The 22,131-nt window shown below is 42.3% G+C and overlaps 1 protein-coding gene across 1 annotated transcript in view; it reads left to right on the top strand.

Moving 5' to 3' along the window:
- The window catches only part of LOC137502369 (zinc finger protein 555-like), a 136,321-nt gene that overhangs the window by 46,892 nt on the left and 67,298 nt on the right, over positions 1-22,131 (top strand). The window contains exon 5 of the mRNA XM_068229404.1: positions 14,650-14,739. Within this exon, the coding sequence (XP_068085505.1) occupies positions 14,650-14,739 (90 nt within the window). The remainder of the gene's footprint in view (positions 1-14,649; positions 14,740-22,131) is intronic.

Genomic DNA, 22,131 nt, shown 5'->3' with positions numbered 1-22,131 from the left:
CGCAGGGATTCTTAGGTAAACAGATAAGATGGGTAATGGTGTTATTACTTGAGCTATTCGAGGACGGTTATAACCTCCAACGATATTCCACCAATATCCCGCAGAATGGCCGATTGACGCCTCTCTTGCCTTCTGCCCAAGGAACAACCACGAATTTAAAGGCATGATGAGGAGAATGGCAATACGTTACTTCCCTGTAGCCATGGTAACCTGTAGGTTCGTTGTCGGTCTGCCGGTCACTCAACGCAGAGCATGATACCCGCAGAAAATAGTAAATTTCTCCGTCATTTGAGAGTAAAGTAAATTATGAACATAACGAAAGTTGTTTATAATGAAGATGCGTTTCACATACGGTCCACGGAGTTTACAGAAAATCAATAGTATAAGAGAAAATAAACCCCCCCATCTATTCAAAGATTTTAATATGATACGCATATCGAAATCTTCCTCGGGATGATTATAATCCAAATATGAAGTTTGGTTGAGATCTATCCAGCCATTTCGCCGTGATGGTGGAACAAACAGACAGGGAAAATAAAAACGACCGATTCGATCTTGAGTTGACCTAAAAGGGATAAATATCTGAAAAATTGGCCAAAGCAAACTAAATTGCAGACAGCGGACCCCCTACAACTTTATTTATGTAGATTATTATTATTATTATTATTATTATTATTAGTAGTAGTAGTAGTAGTAGCGGCTCGCTGTAAATCAATCAATCAATGGCAGAGGGGCACGTGCCCTTCCAGCTAAGTAACTGTTAATGCATGGTTTTATAAATACTGGCAATTTGAATGGATGGTGATGCATTCAGTTTTGATATTAGGTGCCGCATGCAGCTAGTGCGTCAATATTTTCATCATACACGTACTTTGCTTCCTCCGGCGGGCTCTACGCTGGCCGGTCATGCTGGGCCCTGTGCCCTTAGCTGCTGACTATTTCCTAGGTAATTTTCATTCACGCATGCGTGGAACTAACTAATTTTTAACATGCACTGAATGGGAGATTGGGTCAATGCCGAAGCCAGCCCGTCACAATTCCGAAAATACGTGAAGGCTTATCGCGCCGAGCAGAACATCGTATTCCAAGTCTGTCATCTGCGGTCTGATAAACATGCCGTACTGGCTAATGAAATCAGTCAATATCCTAACTCGTAATATTTAGTGTGGTGTCGTTAAAAGTAAATCTGTCGTGTTTTGTGTGCGGACATACAGAATCCCTATGAAGAGTCGCTTAAGGTATATCACATATGTATGATTAACCTGTAGGCTACGTACAATGAATTCTGTGAGTAATGTTTTAAATGGACCTTTTTCTCAACTGTCCCTAACGGAAAAGACTGAGATAAAGACACTCGGTCGACCAACGCCTCATTTACAAGTAGAGCAAGTCGGACAATATAAAGGGCGTGAATATCGACGTAGATTCCAGCCAGGGGTGTATACAGAATATGAGTGGTTGTGTGGTTGTGATTCAAGGAATGCGTTTTTCTGTTTTCCGTGCATGTTATTCGGACATGACCTGATGTGGACGAAAACCGGAGTAACAGATCTCAAACACTTGAAAGAAAAAGTTTAAAAAAAAGGAACGTCCAACATATCAATTCATGCATGGAATTAGCTGTGCTAGGGAAAGTTAATATAGTGACTCAACTGGATTCTGCTTATCGCCAGTCCATTAACAAACACAATGATCAGGTTAGGAAAAATAGGCACATATTACGCAGAATGATTCAGTGCATAAAATTCTGTGGCGTATTTGAAGTGGCACTCCGTGGCCATGATGAGACAGAAAATTCTCTAAATCCTGGAATTTTCAAAGGTCTCATTAATTTTACGGCTGAAATAGACGTTGCTATGAAAGAACACCTGGCCAAAGCTTCTGTATTTAAAGGTACTTCAAAGACCATTCAGAACGAGCTTCTTGACTGTATGTTGAAGGTGTGCAGGGAACAGATTTCTTCAGAAATTGGGGAATCCCAATTCGTTGCAATAGAAGCAGATGAAACAACGGATGTTTCAAACAAATGCCAATTGGTACTTGTTTTTCGATATGCATTAGAGGGTCACGTCCATGAAAGATTCTGGGGGTTCATGAATCCAACTGACAGAACAGCGGATGGTTTGAGTCAGTGTCTCTTAGAGCAAATTAATCCCATATTAAGGGACACACCACATAAACTTATTTATCAGAGCAGTGGCGTATGATGCAATCAAGACATGGGCTATCACTAGACTTAGGTTACCCAGTTTCGATAGTTGGTTTAGTGAACGTCAAGCCTTAAGGGTTTTGAGTTGCAGCTAATAGCCATCGGAGTAACCTGCTGTGTTAAGGATGGTTCACAAGACCTAGCCTCTGCTACTGCCAATACTCAACACCTGATCAATGTAGATGGTAGCCAACGAATCAGCCTCATCGTACTCTTTAATTCCCCTAGCTCGGGGACTGGGTGCTTATGACGTCTTCACCATTCATTTCATCAGGTCACCATCAAGCCTTTCCAGAGGCTATGCATTATTATTATTATTATTTCTTAATCCGTTTGTCCTCCAGGCTTGGTTTTCCCTCGCACTCAGCGAGAGATCCCACCTCTACACTCAATGCCAGTGTCCTGGGACGTGAGACTTTGGGTCGGGGATACAACTGGGAAGAGGACCAGTGCCTCGTCTAGGCGGCCTTACCTGCTATGCTGAACAGGGACCTTGTGGGTGATGGGAAGATCGGAAGGGATAGACAAGGAAGAGGGAAGGAAGCGGTCATGGCCTTAAGGTAGTTACCAATCCGGCATTTGCCTGGAGGAGAATTGGGATACCACGGAGAATCACTTCAAGGATGGCTGAGGTAGAAATCGAACCCTCCTCTACTTAGTTGACCTCCCGAGGCTGAGTGGACCCCGTTCCAGCCCTCGTACCACTTTTCAAATTTCATTGGAGAGTCGGGATTCGAACCTGGGTCTTCGGGGGTGGCAGCTAAACACACTAACCACTACACCACAGACGCGGATATTATTATTATTATTATTATTATTATTATTATTATTATTATTATTATTTCAGTTGCAAACAGTAAGCATGGCCAACAATAAAGTTTGTGAAGTTCGCATGAGCCACATAACCACAAATACTTTTCATACTTACTTAAGTTGAAATACCCCTTTGTATGGATTCTTGTTTTTCTCCTGTTCACACTGTAACTGTATAAGAGGTGGGGTAGACTTATCAGTTTTAATTATCAGCAATTTATCTTCATATTTCAGTTGCGAGAATGGATTATCCAACAACTTACATACGGTTCAGCCATTTCACAAAAGTAACATCACAAGGTCACAGTCACGTTAAACACTATAACTTCAGATAAACTAAAATTGTTCTGAGATCAACTGAAATATACCAATAATTTCCAACCTTAAGCAACCCGTAAGATGTCCTCCACATGCAAAAACAATCTCGTAATACTGTAGCACATGGGTGAATCCCATCAATTCGGACACTTCCGGAGAACTTTGAATCATTGGGCTTTCTCTTTCCACCGCTGTCTATTTTGTTAGCGGCGGCGATTTGACGGACGGAAGCCTAACCCAGCTCAAGGTTAGGATCCCCTCGTTCCCCGCACCATTGCGACATTCACCAGCAAGCCTTGCGCGGCGGTTCGAGGGGAGTGGGCCGAAGGCCTGGGCTGCGATGTTAGTCTCCGATGCCTTGCTCTCAGAAATACGAGCAACGTTCTTTCTCTATACTTTCAAGTTTTGTAAATGGAAGAATGTGTCAGATGCTTACATTGCAATAAGATTTAGATTTCCATCGTTCTCACTTGAGGCTTGGGCTTCACTGATAACCTTGGTAGCCCTCAGTATACGCCACTGTATCAGAGTTATGACGGAGCCAGCGTAATGAGCGGAATGACAGGGGGTGTGCAGGCGAAATTGAAAGTTCACTACCCTAATGCATATTTCATTCATTGTTATGGACACCAGCTAAATTTGACAATGCAGAAGGCTTGTTCGTACAATCCCCAAGTCAAATTATTTCTTGTAACCTGTCCGCAATTCCATTTTTTTTCCAACTCATCTCACAGAAGTGACCTCTTGAATGAAAATGAAGACTAGACTCCCTCGGACAATCACTACTCGCTGGAACTACAACATTCGTAAGGTGAATATAGTTTACGAGAATAGAGATAAACTGATTGAGTGCTTTCGTAGAATAGAAGAAAGTAAAACGTCTGTTAGCGTAAATGAAGCCAGTGGACTGCGACGTGCTCTTGAGGATACCATATTCATGTTCTGGTTGTCTATTTTTCACAAATTAATGTCGCATGTTGACATTTTGTACAATCAGCTACAAAAACGTGAAACAGATTCCGTCCAAATAAAAAAAGGCTATTTCTGACTTCGCAAAGTGTGTAACATAACAACGTGAAGAAATGGATACAATTTCATGTGATCTCATGGACTACAATAATTCCGATAAAAGACGTAGAGTAAGGGACACAAGGACCATTGCAGCGAAATAAGTATGTAACGTTGTAATGAATCAGGTGCATGATAGGTTTGCATTTACTGGGTATATTGAAGCTGCAACATTACTGTACTCCGATTCATTTGACAAATTCTCTATAAACTTTCCGCAAAATGTATTAAAGTCCACTGTGTTACATTATCCAATGTTGCAGAAAGAAAGGCTAAAGACGGAATTAGAAGTGATTTATAAACGGACAGATTTCAGTCAAAGGAGCTCTACCACTCCTCGCTTTTATTTTTGAAAATAATCTGAAATCAACGTTCAAAGATACGCTAAGGCTTCTCAGGATAATTGTGACAGCACCCATGTCCACAGCCGAAGCAGAGCGCTGTTTTTCGACAATGGCTCGTATTAAGACATTTCTACGCAACACAATGATCGAAGAACGACTATCTGCTCTGGCAATGATTTCTATTGCGAAAGATCTTATTTACGATATGCCTGACTTTGACGATAAAGTCATTTCTAAGTTTGTGAATTTAAGGCATAGAAGAATGGAATTCATGTTTAAATAAAGGGATAACACTGCGGTCATTGAACAAGGCCCTACCGTATTCTTCATTTGTATGACCAGGGCGAGTAGACTGTACTTCATTCGTCTTGTAGATTCAGTAGTAAGCCTATCAGTCGGTACAGTAATTTGAATGGACTTCTGGATTACAAGACCATCCAACGGTAGTTCCATAATATATATAGCGCTGTGTACGTATTTCAGATAGACTTCAGTGGCAGTAGGTAGATTGAAATAGTTCAAGATACATTAGTGACAGTAGGTACTGTACATTTAAATAGTTCAAGATACGTTAATGACAGTAGGTGCTGTACATTTAAATAGTTCAGGATACTTTAGTGACAGTAGGTGCTGTACAATTAATGTGACAGTAGGTACTGTACATTTAAATAGTTCAAGATACGTTAGTGACAGTAGGTGCTGTACATTTAAATAGTTCAAGATACTTAAGGTGATGAAGAGTCTGGATCGCTGCCTTCTTCGAATGGACACCAACATTTCATTCCACAGTTTCTCTTAAAATGAAGAAGATGACAGTGAAGTAAGTGAGTAATGATCAAGTATTTAGCATTGTATGATGTGTATCCGTGTATGCATTTCTTTACTCATGTGTGCTTAGTAAGAAAGTAAATTTGTGAAAACGTAGTGTGCCCCTCCGTCAGTTCCCCTCAGCAGCCGCTGCTGAGTAGTAGTAGTAGTAGTAGTATTCGAGGTCACACAATATGGAGCGCCTGTACTGTACGTTGCAAATGCATGTTCCCTGTCAATGTCAAAGTAAAGCCTCGCGTCAGCAGATTTGCCTCGCACATCCGGTGGTGGGGTGCGAGCAGAATCGAACACATCACCTCGTTCACTTCTAACGCGTCAAGTAGAGAGTGTGTATTAAAATATATGATTTATTCCCCGCATCTCAGGTAATGAATATTAAAAAATGTAATTGCTACTTCTGCGAATGAAGCGTTTGTGGGTGTGCATGCAGATAACATAAAACTCGTGTATGCGTAAGCTCACAGCATTTTGTTTGTTCTACAATTGATTTTATATTTTTGTGCGTGTGCTGTACTGTTATGTCGGGAATCGAACTCGGGAACTTGCGCGTAAACTCACAGTTTTAATGTCGAATACCACATTCGTAATTACGATATTTTCAATACTAGCAGTAGTGGTGATTATTGTTTTATAGCATGCGAAGTCGGTGCTTCGATTTACACACAGCCCTCCAACCAAACTGCGTGGTAGTTCGAATACGACATTCGTAATTACGCCACCGCTAAGTAATAAAATTATTTTATCTATACAGTAGTATGACTTTTCCTGTTACGGTAAATAAATTACTATACAGACGTTTTCTGTTGCATGTGTTCGATCCTACAAACTCTATCTCCTTAGGACAAAGGTATCCTCTCCTAAGTAGTAACTGAAATCATTTTATCTGTAGTAATTAAGAAGTAGTACAACTGTACATCGCAAATAGAGACATACAGCACAGTAACTACTGTGTTAGCGTGATAAGTTTTTCTGTTCTGAACAGTGGCGGCCGGTCAGTACGTGCTACCGGGCTCCAGCACGTAGCTTGGAACTGCAAGGAATATTATTTATGTACAGTACAATTATCCTGGTGCCTTTTCGTTGTTTTGAGTACGATATGAATTTGTGTTTTGTGAAAATCAGGACGAGATCTGTCGAACACCTAGCGCCGTTCTCCCGGGGAACAAGGCTCGTGCTCATGTGAAGTGAGCCCTTGCCTGTAGCCTGAAGGAAGCAATACGCAGGCGCAGCCAAGCTTGCAACACTCCCCCTAGCCGGTGGAGTATACCGTAAACCGGGATCAACTTTCACTGATCCCGTTTATAGTTACTTCCTCTCCCGCAAGGGGGTAGAATTACTCGATGTCTCCTGCTACCCGGAGCGCAGCGAGGGATCCAGTCGGCCGTGCTTATGTTGAACGTGGTAAGCGAATCTGCCACTAGAGAGTAGCATCGTCTGGGTTCGAAAGTAAAGCGTAACGGGAGGCAATCTATCTCACACATACTTATTAAAATATCCATCTTCCTTTTGTGTCAAAAATAAGGAATTCGTAGGTGAGTCAAGGAATCTTTGACTGACCCTAAATGTTATCCCGCATTACAATGTAATTTACTCTGGTGAAATGAAATAGCGTATGGCTTTTAGTGCCGGAAGTATCCGAGGACATGTTCGACTCGCCAGATGCAGATCTTTTGATTTGACTCCCGTAGGCGACCTGCGAGTCGTGATGAGGATGAAATGATGATGACGACAACACGTACACCCAATGGTGGTTAAAATTACATTTACTCTGGTAATAGGGGAGGTCTCAATGAATCAGTTGGCAGCTCTTTCAGTTGCTTTGTGCGGTTTTTAATCTCGCGGTTATATTACTGGTGCGTGTTTTTTCTGTCATTGTGTTAGTGCTAAAGTTTATACGAAGATTTATCAAATTATTTATCCACTGCAGTGTATATAAAGTGAAATTAAATTAGTGTTCTTAGTGGGGATCTATATTCTCACGATTCTATTTGCACTGATGTAAGTTGCGCCATTAGGTTAGTAAAAACTATATTTCTCCAATGAGTTGTCGAAGAATTCATCTGCTTCCAAATTAATGTTGTTTTTGTTTGTTCTGAGTTATAAATTGTGAGAAAAGTTGTATTATTATTATTATTATTATTATTATTATTAGTAGTAGTAGTAGTAGTAGTAGTAGTAGTAGTAGTAGTAGTAGTAGTAGTAGTAGTAGTACCAAGTTTGAAGTATGCGTTGTTCATCATGGCAATATGCAGATTTAAAACAGCGTATTTAGCTTGTTTTTTGTAGCACGTAGGACGATTTTTTCACGAGCCGCCACTGGTTCTGAACACTAATGGGTAAACATGTTTTGTCATGTCGGATGAAGACATACAACATTAGCTCGTTGTACAATTAATTCTAGTGTGTGCTAATTGTAACTTGTCTTGTTAAATAGAAACATACAGCACAGTAGCGTTATGAGTTTTTCTGTTGTGAACACTAATAGTCAACATGTTTTTTTTTCTACAGTCAATTCTAGTGTGTGCTAATTGTAACAGGATTGAGCTTGTCTTGTTGAATAGGGGCATACAGCACAGTGGCGTTATAAGATTTTTCTGTTCTGAACACTAATAGTCAACATGTTTTTTTCTCTTGTTCTACAGTCAATTCTAGTGTGTGCTAATTGTAACAGGATTAAACTTGTCTTATTGAATAGAAAAATACAGCACGGTAGTGTTATAAGTTTTTCCGTTCTAAACACTAATAGTCAACATTTGCCCTACGGATGAGGAGGAAGTGCCCTCGTGCCCTTTTGTGGGGACGAGGAGCACTTTTCATAGGAGGAGGTGCCTTTTTGCCAGGGTGAGGAGCACTTTTGCCCCTTTGTTACGAGGTGGAGGAGCCCTTATGCCCTGCGGATGAGGAGGAGAAGCCCTTATGCCCTGCGGATGAGGAGGAGATGCCCTTTTGCTCTTTAGTGGGGATGAGGAGCCCTTTTCGTAGGAGGAGGTGCCCTTTTGCCAGGAGGAGGAGCCCTTTTGCCCTTTTGTTACAAGGAGGAGGAGCCCTTTTGCTCTACGGATAAGGAGGAGGTGCCCTTTTTGTGAGGAAGAGAAGCCCTTTTGCGTGGAAGAGGAGCCCTTTTGATATACGGATGAGGAGGAGGAAACCCTCATGCCCTTTTTCAAATTCCATAGACAACGTAGTTAAGATAACAGCAGTAAGGTTAAGGTCTGAGAATGTACAGAAGGGCAGCTTGCTTTAAATCTTTGTTCTCTAAGATGTATGTATGTTAAAAAGAGCAGCTTGCCTTAAGGTATATCGAGAAGGGTAGCTTGTTTTTCAAAAATTATGTCCACTAAGATAATGGTATGTTCAGAAGGCCAGCTCGCTATAAGATCGTAAGTATTTTGAGAAGAGAAGCTTGCTATAAGATGGGCGAATGTCGACAAGGGCAACTTGCTTTATAACTATTACTTCTAAGATGGGGGTAGTTTGAGAAGGGCAGCTTGCCTGTGTTTAGACCCCCGGCTATGTCATAAAAATTCCGCGACGTGGCTGAGTCCCGAAAAAATCAATTTAAATTCCGCGCCACTATGTGCATAAGGTGGTAGCACTGAAGTAAGCCATAACCAAAACAAGTGCACGTGGTTTAAAGATGGCGGCTGTTGTCTTGACAGATGTCAAAATGAGCATGTAGTTTTTAAATTGCCCGCCACACCACATGCATAAGGTGGCAGCAGTAAAGTTTAGATCTGTCAAGATAGCAGCACTGAGGTTAGCCACATTAAAAATCCCACCAAGATAGCAGCAGTAAGGTAAGTTTTTTATTTTCTTCAATCAGAGTGAGCATTCACCGTCTATCGATATGCATGCATCGACTATCGTACTAAACTTCTTCCACCAGAGTGTGCATCCATCACCTATCGATATGTATGCATCGGCTATCGTACTAAACTTCTTCCACTAGAGTGTGCAACCATCGCATGTACGCGCGTACCTCCACTATCCACTGCTCATCGATCTGCGCACTTCCCACCCACTTACCGATGCAAAAAAAGCAGTGCACAGTGCGAATTCTTGGCTGCAAAATACCGAAGTCACTAAATACACGCTTCGAACGTTTTTTCGGCCGGGTGGCTAACAACTTAAATTGTAACCCAGTCGAGCCTAATAAAACATATACAGGCAGTCGTCTCCCCAACGACATGTATTCCTGCCTCATTACAGGTGTGGACACCACACTCTCTGGAAACAACATTCTCTCCGAACTTCGCAACGCCGGCGTTCCAGTCCAGGATGTTTTCAGGCTCCTGAATCGCTCCACTTCCTTACCATCAACGCAGATTCTGGCATACCTACACAGTGAAGACGAAACGTCATGCCTCCAAGCGCGACCATCAACAGCAGACTAGGAAGTATAGAGCCTACTTCTGTGTACATACTAGAGCAGCTCTTCGATAAACCTCCCACTATTCCCACCGTCAACGAACATCAGCCCCGAATAACTCAGCAGCACTCACCCTCCCCACCTCCATTTTCTCCACAACTACTACTACCACCATCACTACCTCGGCCTGTACTCCTTCCCATATTCCCGCCATTACTACCACAAATAGCCACCCTTCGCCTATAATGTCATCATCAATCACTTTTTTCGAATTCCACACAACTTAGTCCCCAGCAACTCCATGCCATCCCCACAGATTCAGCTACCGCAGGAGACGCAGCAGCAGCCGCCGCTAAACCATCACCGGCTCAGCAGCCTCCACCATCGTATCACGCACTCTCGAGTTGTGTACTTCGTGGCATCGAACCTTCCATCTCCGAAAGGGACATCCTACGGGAACTCCAAGCAGCAGGCGTCCCCGACCGCCGCGAGGTTCGAATCCACAACGCCAACGGCCCGACGTACATGGTGCAGTTACAACTTCCCACCGCAGATGATGTTGAACACCTGATTAGCGCCGGCGCCCGCATCTACAGAGTTGAGCATTCTCGCTCTCCACCCCACACCGTGCGCTCCCCTCCCAACAATTTCCACCGACGCCCCCGGTCGGCCCTTCCACCCACAATCCGTTCGCTCACACGCTCCCCAAACTAGTTTCTTCCTACCACCCCTCAAGATACTAGACCTTCTTCGCCTTCTAGCCACCTCCATCTCCAATATCACAGCAACCACTTTCATACATTGCAACCCTATCCTGAAACTGTCTGCTAACTTACACACCGAACCCACAATTGTACTCGCACTGAATATGTAATCATATCTGTAACGACTGTGTGTGTGTATATATATATAAACTGAAACAATATCTCAATAAAAGCACAGAACGGACAACACCCCTTGGCCAAGAAGCCTCATCTTCACATCTCCATACATCTTCTCTTTACCATCTCCTAACTCCATCAAATATTCACAACCCCGTCACCTCTCCTGGCCAGAGAGAGGGCGTCACCTAATTTAAACATCCCCCTAGGTCCTAGGCGAATTCTTTGCCACTCTCTCGGAAGAGAGTTGGCCGTGCCTGGCTTCTTAGCTGGGCAATATTTTTTGGTAGAGGACTGCGAAGGTGGTAGACCACTAGGGAGAGACCACATTCTCTCCATCCCCTGTTTTTGGAAGGGGAGGTAGGAAAAGAGGACTGCCTCTTTAAGCCCCCCCCCCTGCTCCACCGAATTCAATAAAGCATAAACATTTACTCAGGTTAGCCTGTTTAAACTCCATGCCCACGTGGCTAAAGATGGCAGCTGTCAAAAAAGCACATGAATTTCAAATGCCCGCCCTCATGTGCATAAGGTGGCAGCAATGAGTTTAGGATCTGTCAAGGTGCCAGCACTGATGTTAGCGATGTTTAAAATTCCGCGCCCACGTGGTCAAAGATGGCAGCTGTCACATTGACAGTTGTCAAAAAAAGCACGTGGATTTCAAATTTCCCGCCACCACATGCATAAGGTAGCAGCAATGAAGTTTACCCCCGTCAAGATAGCAGTACTGAGGCTAGCGATGCTCTGTTGTTTCAAGATGGCAGCTGTCATCTTAACAGCTGTCAAAAAAGCACGTGGCTTTGTTTAAAAACAAAAACGTGGTCGTGACGTCACCCGGGGTCAATGATCTCGGATGCTGACGCAGCAGAAAAAGTGCTGACGCTATGGTTTGGGAACCCTACTGTCCTACTACTGTTGCCATAGGAACACACCGTTTTCTGGCAGCATTAATCAACATTTTTCTCGCCGGTAGAGCTAAACGTCAGACTGCAACTCTTGTGGGCCTTAGTATACATGGCGACTGATATTTAATCGTTTCTCTTATCAACTTTGTCAAGGGCAGTACGCTAATAGATACTTTAGAAATAAAACTTTAAGTATCAGGTATTTATAATTTTTACGATAGTCCTTCAGTTGAATTCTGTTAGATTTTTTGGCGATATATACTTGTTAGTTTTGACTCATTTAATTTATAACTTTTAGGTTCTTCAGTCTGCCGAAATTGATACTGAATAAATACCTTTATAAAATACCATGAAATAGAAAAAGAAACGGATGGCAAAAAAATTATACCCAGAAAGGAAAATATAATTAAAATAGAATGACATGTTTCGCCACTAGATTCAACGAGTATCAAATCACATTCAAGAACACTTAGAAATATAAAACATTTATGTTTAATTCAGTTTAAATCCTTAAGAAACCGGCCAGTGTCGAAAAGATGCGGTAACCAACTGATGAGCCCATGACGCACTGGGGACAAACACTGGTATTTTTTTGCCGATTGAGTTTCCCGAATTTTATTTTTTAAATTGCTTTATATCGCACTGACACAGATAGGTCTTATGCAGACAATGGGATGGTATGGGATTGGAGTGGGAAGGAAGCAGCCATGTCCTTAATTAGTGTACCGCCCCAGCATTTGCCTGGTGTGAAAATGGGAAACCACCGAAAAACATCTTCAGGTCTGCCTACAGTGGGATTCGAACCCACTATCTCCGGAATTCGTGATACTTAAGCGACTACAGTTATCGAGCTCGGTTGTTATTCGGGGGGCGAATCAAAAGTAAGTTACACTTCCAAGTGTATCAAACCACCTACACATAGGCAACATGGCTGTGACAACATACAGTGTAAGTTCACTTTTCCAGATAGTCCCCAAGAGACTGAAAACATTTCTCAGAACGGTCAACCAACTTTTCAGTTCCGGATGCGTAGAAATCACCTCGAACGCTATATAACCACCTGGAGACAGCTTCTTTCACTTCCTCCTTGTCTGGGAAACGTCGTCCACTAAGATCCTTTTTCAGCTTACTAAACACATGATAATCGCATGGCTCTAAGTCTGGACTGTATGGAGGATGTTGCTATACATCCCACTTGAATCGCTTCAGCAGGTCGAATGTTTGGTGGTCCTTGTGAGGTATTGCGTTATCGCGCAACAAAATCACACCAGGGCTCAATTTTTCCCACCGCTTTTCTTGAAGTGCCTTATGCAACTGGTTCATTGTTTGACAATACAAAAGCTGAGTTGATTAGCATGCCCTTTGGCACAAATTCACCGTGCACCACACCCTCAATGTCAAAGAACATTACCTTTCCTGCCGAACGTTGGGCTTTAGCCTTCGTTCGTGGTGGGCACTCATTCCATCGATGTTCTCTTTTTTCAGGGTGAAGTGTTGAACCCACGTTTTTCATCACTTATGATGATTCTGTGCAGAAACTCGTTGCCCTTAACGGAATACCATTACAAAAATGCCAGTGACGATTGGAAATGCTGTTCTTTGCGAACATCGGTGAGCAGACGTGGGGCCCATCTTTGACACATACTATCAAATCCAAGGGTCCCTTGGAAAACTAAAAAGGGCTGTACTTTTTAACCTGTAAGCGTATTCCTGACATCCTGACGCAACACACCATTTATGATGTGGCATACTGGATCAACAATCTCGTTCAATGCGAAAGAATCTCAACAAATTTTCCTCTAACAAGCACTATCACTTGCCGTACGACCAGCACGTGGAGCCACTCGGAATGTTTCGGCTCTCTTAGGTTCCACGAACTACACTCGGCGTACGTCAGTTGTCGCGGTGGATGTGGCACTTGCAGACTGCTTAGCACGCCATGTTTAAGTATGAATTTTCTTCACTCTTAAGCAATAGTACAAATAAATAAAATCTGTCCCTCCAGACGCAGTACATGTTTATATAACTTTATAACTCAGACTTTTAACTACTTAACTATATTTTAAAGCGTTTTCAAGTCCCTGAAAAATAAATAATACCATAAAATTAGGACATACATTTAGTCACCATGGACTTGAATTCCAGTTGTCAGTTCAATGAACCCCACTGGATGATTGCCGATGACATAATTTAAGCTTGTACTGTATGTGTGAATGTTAGAGTTTTATTTAAGGTACAATTTAGGAAGAATTTTGAAGTCGATTACAATATTTAGGGGTCAAGTTATTTCGTACATTGAATTGAAAATAATTCTGATAATTGCCTGAAGACAATATGTACTACCTTGAAGTCTATTCTTAGGTGCCGGACATGGGTCCAAAATTGTGGAAATAGGGAATCATTGCAGCTCCCTGTGAAGAAGCTTTATGACACGAGATATCTCTGTGGAAGGCAGCGGGAGAACATTGCATCTTCAACTTTCTCCTGAATGTAAGGAGAAATTATTCAATGAAGTGGTTTCATCTACTCCAGGACCCTCCGATCATGGGCGCCCATACCCGGGGGCAAGGTGGGTACGCGCCCCCCACTAGCTCACAGGGAAAGGAAAAAATCTAATATAGTCAGCTGTTTTTCTTTCAAGAAAACGGTTTAAAAATTGGTATTACGTAGAAGTGGTAGGGGATACAGTGTGTGGTATTCTACCGTGGAATACAAGTCGACATTCATCTTCCAAAATATTAAAAATACTACATATCTCCAGGTCTGCCCCTCTCCCTACAAACTATCCTATGGGCGCCCATGCCTCCGATATGCAGAAAAGGCTGCAGGGTATATATGATTCAGCAGTGTAATTACATCTGGATTTTTTGTTTTTGTACTGAAGTTCGTTTAATGTGATGTTATCTTTATTTTATAGGACATCTATCTGACTCACATCTTACTGGATTTGCTGTCCTCGATGCCAGTTTCACACAGGGAGAAGATTCCCAGCTATCTTCCACTGAGGGTAAGTTTCAATGTACATCAGAAGAAGCAGGAACTATGGTCATTTGATTGTTATCCATACTGTGATTTCCTGTATTAACTTCAAGGGATAACTTTTTAATAAGGGTGTGAGCATTTAATGTAGCCTTGTTTAAAAATGTTGAAATGACTAGTGGGTTATTGACGCTTGTGTTACTGCTCTGGATGTTTTGTTTTAACAGGATTAGTTTTCTCATTCCTGAATGTATTTTTGACTCAAATGAACTGTTAGAGAGGTAGCAATAGGCTTTTCTCTGAAGTAAATCCACTCAGTTCTTTGCATTAACGTCAAACACTGAATTCAGCATCCAGTGATCCATTGGGTTATTTAAGAGTAACATTTTGTGTCAGAAGAGGAAAATTGGAATTAATCCTGGGTTTCAAATACTTAATGGGCAGTTGTTGTGCAACTTATATACCTGTAGGGCAAAAATATAATATCCCTGCTGGGCTCAGTGGCTCAGACAGTAGAGCGCTGGCCTTCTGAGCCCAACTTGGCAGGTTCAATCCTGGCTTAGTCTGGTGGTATTTGAATGTGCTCAAATATGTCAGCCTTGTGTCACTGGCACGTAAAAGAACTGCTGTGGGACAAAATTCTGACACCTCAATGTCCCCGAAAACCAAAAAGTACATAGTAGCATGTAAAATTAATATCCTTTTCATAATATCCCTCTATCTCTTCAAATCTGTGGTGGCTGGTATCGCAAGTTTTTCATACATGAATTATTTTCAAAGAAATTAAATCAACATTATGAATGTTTTCCTTTCATTTGCATCAGTTTAAGGATCTATTCCTGAAGAGGATCTCAATTTAAAGGATAGGGTAGAGGTCTAGGTATTAAAAAGTCAAGTAGACGGTCTTGTAATTTGTAAGAGAAAATCTTTATGGCTCAGATGTTTCATTATTTCATATAATGCCTCTTGAGCTCTTTCGAATATAACACCAAATGTCCCTTCATGATCTTGATGCTATTTGAAAAATGATGGAACTGCTCTTGGTAACCGGTGCAGTAACCACCTAGACATCACATGTTGTATCATACGGCACACAGTGTTGTCAGGTCTGCTGATGGTAGAATGGCATAATGTATTTGAAACACGTAGTGCAAATTTTATGTGGAATACCTTGTAGAGGAGAGATGTGTTTACTGCAACAGCCAGGGACCCACTTGCCAACCCACTTAAGTACATTTACTTTTATAACCTAATGTAATTTACCATGCGTCGTTCTCCATTGCTCAAGCACCCAGTGCCATTTCCATTGGCTGAGATACAAGAGGATATGACATAATTCCATTCAGTCAAGTCAAATACATTCCATTACCAACCCTCGCACAGTATAAATAGAACTAAATGCAATCTGTAATGAAACAATGTACAATACAGAATAGTAGCGGAGGATATAGCACACTCACAGCCTTCCAAAATTTGTACACACACCTGTTAGCGGGGAAGGTTGTCTTGATGAGGAATTCCGCCAAGTACCCTACAAAGTGTGCTTTCTTCTTGCCAAATCTCCTAATGGAATACATGCCGTGCTTTAAAATGTCAGTGCCAGCTTTTCGCCACTGTCCAACATACAATGTGCTGCTATCATCCTACGGAATGGTAGAGGCCTGACAGCTGCTCTGCGGCCCTAACCTGGGGGCTTATGCCTCCACACCCTGTTTGCTACATCACAGACCAATGGTTTTGTCACTAACAGTAACCACCGGGCAACTTGGCCGTGTGGTTAGGAATGTGCAGCTGTGTGGGTGCATATGGGAGATAGTGGGTTCGAACCCCACTGTCGGCAGCCATGAAGATGGTTTTCCGTGGTTTCCCATTTTCACACCAGGCAAATGCTGGGGCTGTACCTTAATTAATGCCACGGCCAATTCCTTCCCATTCCCAGGTATTTCCTGTCCCATCGTCGCCATAAGACCTATCTGTATCGGTGTGACGTAAAGCAACTAGCAAAAAACCGGTAACCTAACCAATCCATACAAGTAGTTTTATCGCTAGCCGGACCTAACCAATCCAGTCCAATGGCTTTGTCACTAGCCGGCATAATAAATTAATTCACCTTTTCACCACTGTTCAACATTGAATGCGCTGCTTTACGACCAGTTCTCTAGTTCAAAATTTGGCACTGCGCTGTGACAAAGGCTACATTAACTGAACATATGCCCAGCCAACAAGTGATGATACAGGTACTCCCTGTGTGACCCATAAGTTGCTCCAGAGTGTAGTGCTTTCCTGAAAAGCACAATGGAACCTGTCACTATCAGTAATGTTGTCATTAAGTAATCCAACCCTCCGTATCAGTCATTTTGATACTGACATTAATGAGTAGGGTATCGGTACATTGCTGCACGACCTGAACCAAAACTGCCAACAAGTGATTTGCGATGAACCTGAATCTTACCTATCACTACCAATAACCATTGGGGGAGGGCATTAGGGGGCCTACGGCCACCTAGGGGACGTTGTGACTAACAGTAATATTTGACTACACCATGGTTAGTGCTCTATGCACTTGTTATACTGCCAACCATGTTGAACCATTGTCAGTTAACGCCCTGGGTGGAAAACGGTACAGTGGGAAGATAGCGTGACATCACTATCGTTATGACAATACTCTACTCTTAAATTAATATTACACACATTATCTGGGCTAATTATCATGAATTTCATATGTTACAAATAGAAAAATCCTATTAAGTTGTGAAGCTTTATATATATATATATATATCCTACAGCTGATTGTAGTCCAATACTTGCTATGGGGAAAGGGAAGCGAAGTTGCATTGGACATCCGGATGTCAAGGTTATTTATATCTGTTATAATGTTACATTTCTAGATAATATCATATTTTTAAGTATTTAATCGCTTTTCCTATTCTCTTGCACATTAAAAACTGCTATGACAATCCCTGATTTGTTTTTAGGCAGCTTTTAGATTAGTAATCAGCTTGATTCTGGAATCAAGTCAAAAAATTACTTGGATTTAATTCATCACCTGAGAACATTCTAACAAGTGGTATGCAATAGAATACTTGAAATGGAGATATATTAATGAAATTTTGTTGTGGACGAGTGTGGACATACACATACGTCTACTTGAATTCCAAGTCTCAGCTCAGCTCAGTTCATACAATAGAGGCATGTGGTGGTAGTGGTGATATTTTCAGAATAATGCTTTATGTGCTTTAACTCTAGTATTTTTTGTAGAGATTAAGGGTCTGGTACACAAGCCGACTATCTCCAATTAGGGTCTCAAAATGTTTTAACCTAAAGGGAGAATTCTACCATGTCCAAAGAAGGGACTTAGATGCGAAAATGATGATGTTTCGCCATTTGTAAGTAATTATTAAATGCAAATATTTGCCAAGCGCTATGACTATTTTGCCATAGCAGCCATATTTCTCATGTCATAGTTCACCCCTTCAACTTGTGGAGTTCAGCCATGATGAAACTATAACCATGACGAATAGAATACCAAGTGAGATCACTCACCGAGTTCAAGCACTCTCCCGCATACCGGCGCTAATGGAGCCTAACACCAACGCTACATGGTCAGCAGATTGAATGGAAATTACATTGATACGCAAATAATCAAATACAGCGCATGAATAACACTGTCAGAGAGTTATAAATAATATTATCAGTCCGCACGAAGAAATATCTTTGAACTTTAATAAGAGAACACACAAAATAAAATGAAACATTACGAAAAGCGAAAGCAATATTGTGCTTTACATACTTAAAGAATCCTTTTTAAACAAAGGAAATTAAACATCCACCAGACTGTAAATAACACTGACACTTTTCTTAAATAAATTAAATTAAGTAAATCACTCACCAAAACTAGTTTGAGGCCACTTTCAATAGTTTACGAGTAGACTTAGCAGATTGTCGAGCTTGCATTTCTCTGCGGATTTCTCCAGCTCTGAAGAAGAATCGGCACTATAGTGGGAGACCAGTTTTGGAATAATGTCCAAAGTGTGCCCATTATAACAGCCAGATCCTGATGACACAGTTGAAATCGCCCCACATTAAATTGAATGTCTTCTCTTAGTTTAACCTCATCGAATATAACTATCCCGTACCGTTTATTCTCGTTCATTTCATCCTTAAAATAATCCGAAATAGCACTTAAGCAATGAGGATTTATACCATAGGGACATTTAAGTCCTTTGCAGAGTTTCCTCAAATGGCTTTGTGGGGGAAAAGGTAACAAATTATGCCTATATCCTATCCTTTAGGTGATGTTATTCTAAGTAATAAACTCTCTAAAAGAAAATCACTACTGTATCTCATACCATTTGGGAGATTTTACTTGACATTTCTTTAACACAGTGTAATAATTTTCTGCTTCTTACTAAGAAATTTACAATCTATAAATTGAAATGCCCTCTAGGAAATTAATCTTAGCTTTGGCTGAGGAAAGACTGCAGTTAGCTCGTATTAAATTACGAGTTGCATTCTTTAGTTGCTTTCTGAGAGATATTATCTTTTCGGCATCGGTAAGAGAACTAGACTGACCCTGAATTTGACTGCAACTAGGCTGACCTTGAACTTGAACTTCACCGCCTACTGTTGTCATCACTGCTTCGCTCACGTCGCGATTCTCGTTCCTTATCCTCTTGATACTGTCCTCACTCCTTTTGCTACTGGGTGCCTTTCGTGATTTTACCTCAGGGGATAGGTATTTAGATAAATTTGAAAATATATGAAGAACCGCACCTGGTTTTATTTTCCACCTCACACGAGGAAGTTCAACGTTTTCACCATTCACAACGAAACAGTCTGCCTTTATAATTAAATCTGCCGAAAAATGCTGGCCACATATTCTGCTTTCGGCCGACAATTGCTTATCTTTCCGCGGAATAACTCTAGCTCGCTTCGCAAACAGATTATTTCCCTTTGGCGGTGTAAAATATCGTCTACCATCATGATTCCTTCTGTAACCCGATTTACAACCAGGAACGAAACCGTACGGCATTTTCTCAAAATAATAGAAAACTAGTTGATTGCACACACAAAGCACTGCACAGATACTAACACGGAATTTCAGAAAATGTTAAAACAAACTAATAGGCGTTAAAATTATCACCACGACTTCACACGCATGCTCGCTTTACCTTTGCCGGCAATTGGGTGCACGTGTCGTTGTAGTTGGATCGTTGAGACTGCAGCACCACACTCCGACAGGACCACCAAATACAATGTTAAGAGAGAGGAGTGATCACACATGGTATTCTATTCGTCATGCTATAACGTCACGAGCCAACATCTGACATTTAATTTACATGAAAACACAAAGTAAGCACACTATGGTTTACAGCAGAAAATAATCACTTCACATCACATAATGCATACTGACGATATAAAGTCACCATAGAAATCACAATGAGCAATAAAAATACTGGAAATTTAAAACAATGGAAGAAAACATCAGAGATCGCTTCGATATCGCTTGAGCACCCGATCATTATGGAACAATTTACGGTTCCCAATCTACGAACGGGGTGCATGTTTAGGAATAAGAAAAGCATGTACAAACAATATGAGAAGATACATGAAGCAGCAATGAGGATAGATCCTTCCTTTTTGCTTGCAGTGACTTACCGACACACCCAAAAATGTGTTATTACTCACGCAGAGAAATTAAAACGAAGGTTGCATTACATTGCAAGTTCACACAGTAGGAAGAATAGGAAGTAGTCAGTTCAAATAATACTCGCAGAAGGTTATTTTGGCATTCATTGCATGTACTGCCGGAATCGTCTACGAAGCCAGCTGGCATTAATTTGAAAGCACTCGAGGTTAGTTTCATCGCACTTTGATATGCAATAAAACACCTAAAACAGCGCACATAAATCCACCTGAAATGTACGAATCATCCCTTAATTACTTTACACAATACTGCACAATGTGCATATACCAGCCATTAATTAAATACACTGACTGACAGAGCAAATGCAACATGAAGAAGGAGTGGTTCGAAAGGGATGAAAGTTGGGGAAAAAACAGAGACGGCACAGACGAATATTTGATGTTTATTTCAAACCGATATGCAGGTTACACAATGCGCACGGCATCGACTCAGTAGGATGTAGGACCACCGTGAGCGGCGATGCACGCAGAAACACGTCGAGGTACAGAGTCAATAAGAGTGCGGATGGTGTCCTGAGGGATGGTTCTCCATTCTCTGTCAACCATTTGCCACAGTTGGTCGTCCGTATGAGGCTGGGGCAGAGTTTGCAAACGGCGTCCAATGAGATCCCACACGTGTTCGATTGGTGAGAGATCCGGAGAGTACGCTGGCCACGGAAGCATCTGTACACCTCGTAGAGCCTGTTGGGAGATGCGAGCAGTGTGTGGGCGGGCATTATCCTGCTGAAACAGAGCATTGGGCAGCCCCTGAAGGTACGGGAGTGCCACTGGCCGCAGCACATGCTGCACGTAGCGGTGGGCATTTAACGTGCCTTGAATACGCACTAGAGGTGACGTGGAATCATAAGCAATAGCGCCCCAAACCATGATGCCGCGTTGTCTAGCAGTAGGGCACTCCACAGTTACTGCCGGATTTGACCTTTCTCCACGCCGACGCCACACTCGTCTGCGGTGACTATCACTGACAGAACAGAAGCGTGACTCATCGGAGAACACGACGTTCCCCCATTCCCTCATCCAAGTCGCTCTAGCCCGGCACCATGCCAGGCGTGCACGTCTATGCTGTGGAGTCAATGGTAGTCTTCTGAGCGGACGCCGGGAGTGCAGGCCTCCTTCAACCAATCGACGGGAAATTGTTCTGGTCGATATTGGAACAGCCAGGGTGTCTTGCACATGCTGAAGAATGGCGGTTGACGTGGCGTGCGGGGCTGCCACCGCTTGGCGGCGGATGCGCCGATCCTCGCGTGCTGACGTCACTCGGGCTGCGCCTGGACCCCTCGCACGTGCCAGATGTCCCTGTGCCAACCATCTTCGACACAGGCGCTGCACCGTGGACACATCCCTATGGGTATCGGCTGCGATTTGACGAAGCGACCAACCTGCCCTTCTCAGCCCGATCACCATACCCCTCGTAAAGTCGTCTGTCTGCTGGAAATGCCTCCGTTGACGGCGGCCTGGCATTCTTAGCTATACACGTGTCCTGTGGCACACGACAACACGTTCTACAATGACTGTCGGCTGAGAAATCACGATACGAAGTGGGCCATTCGCCAACGCCGTGTCCCATTTATCGTTCGCTACGTGCGCAGCACAGCGGCGCATTTCACATCATGAGCATACCTCAGTGACGTCAGTCTACCCTGCAATTGGCATAAAGTTCTGACCACTCCTTCTTGGTGTTGCATTTGCTCTGTCAGTCAGTGTAAATATCAAA

Source organism: Anabrus simplex, chromosome 10 (assembly GCF_040414725.1).
Source record: "Anabrus simplex isolate iqAnaSimp1 chromosome 10, ASM4041472v1, whole genome shotgun sequence".
Lineage (NCBI taxonomy): Eukaryota > Metazoa > Arthropoda > Insecta > Orthoptera > Tettigoniidae > Anabrus > Anabrus simplex.
The sequence above is the reverse complement of the archived record's forward strand: the minus strand, read 5'-3'. Positions and strand labels throughout refer to the sequence as shown.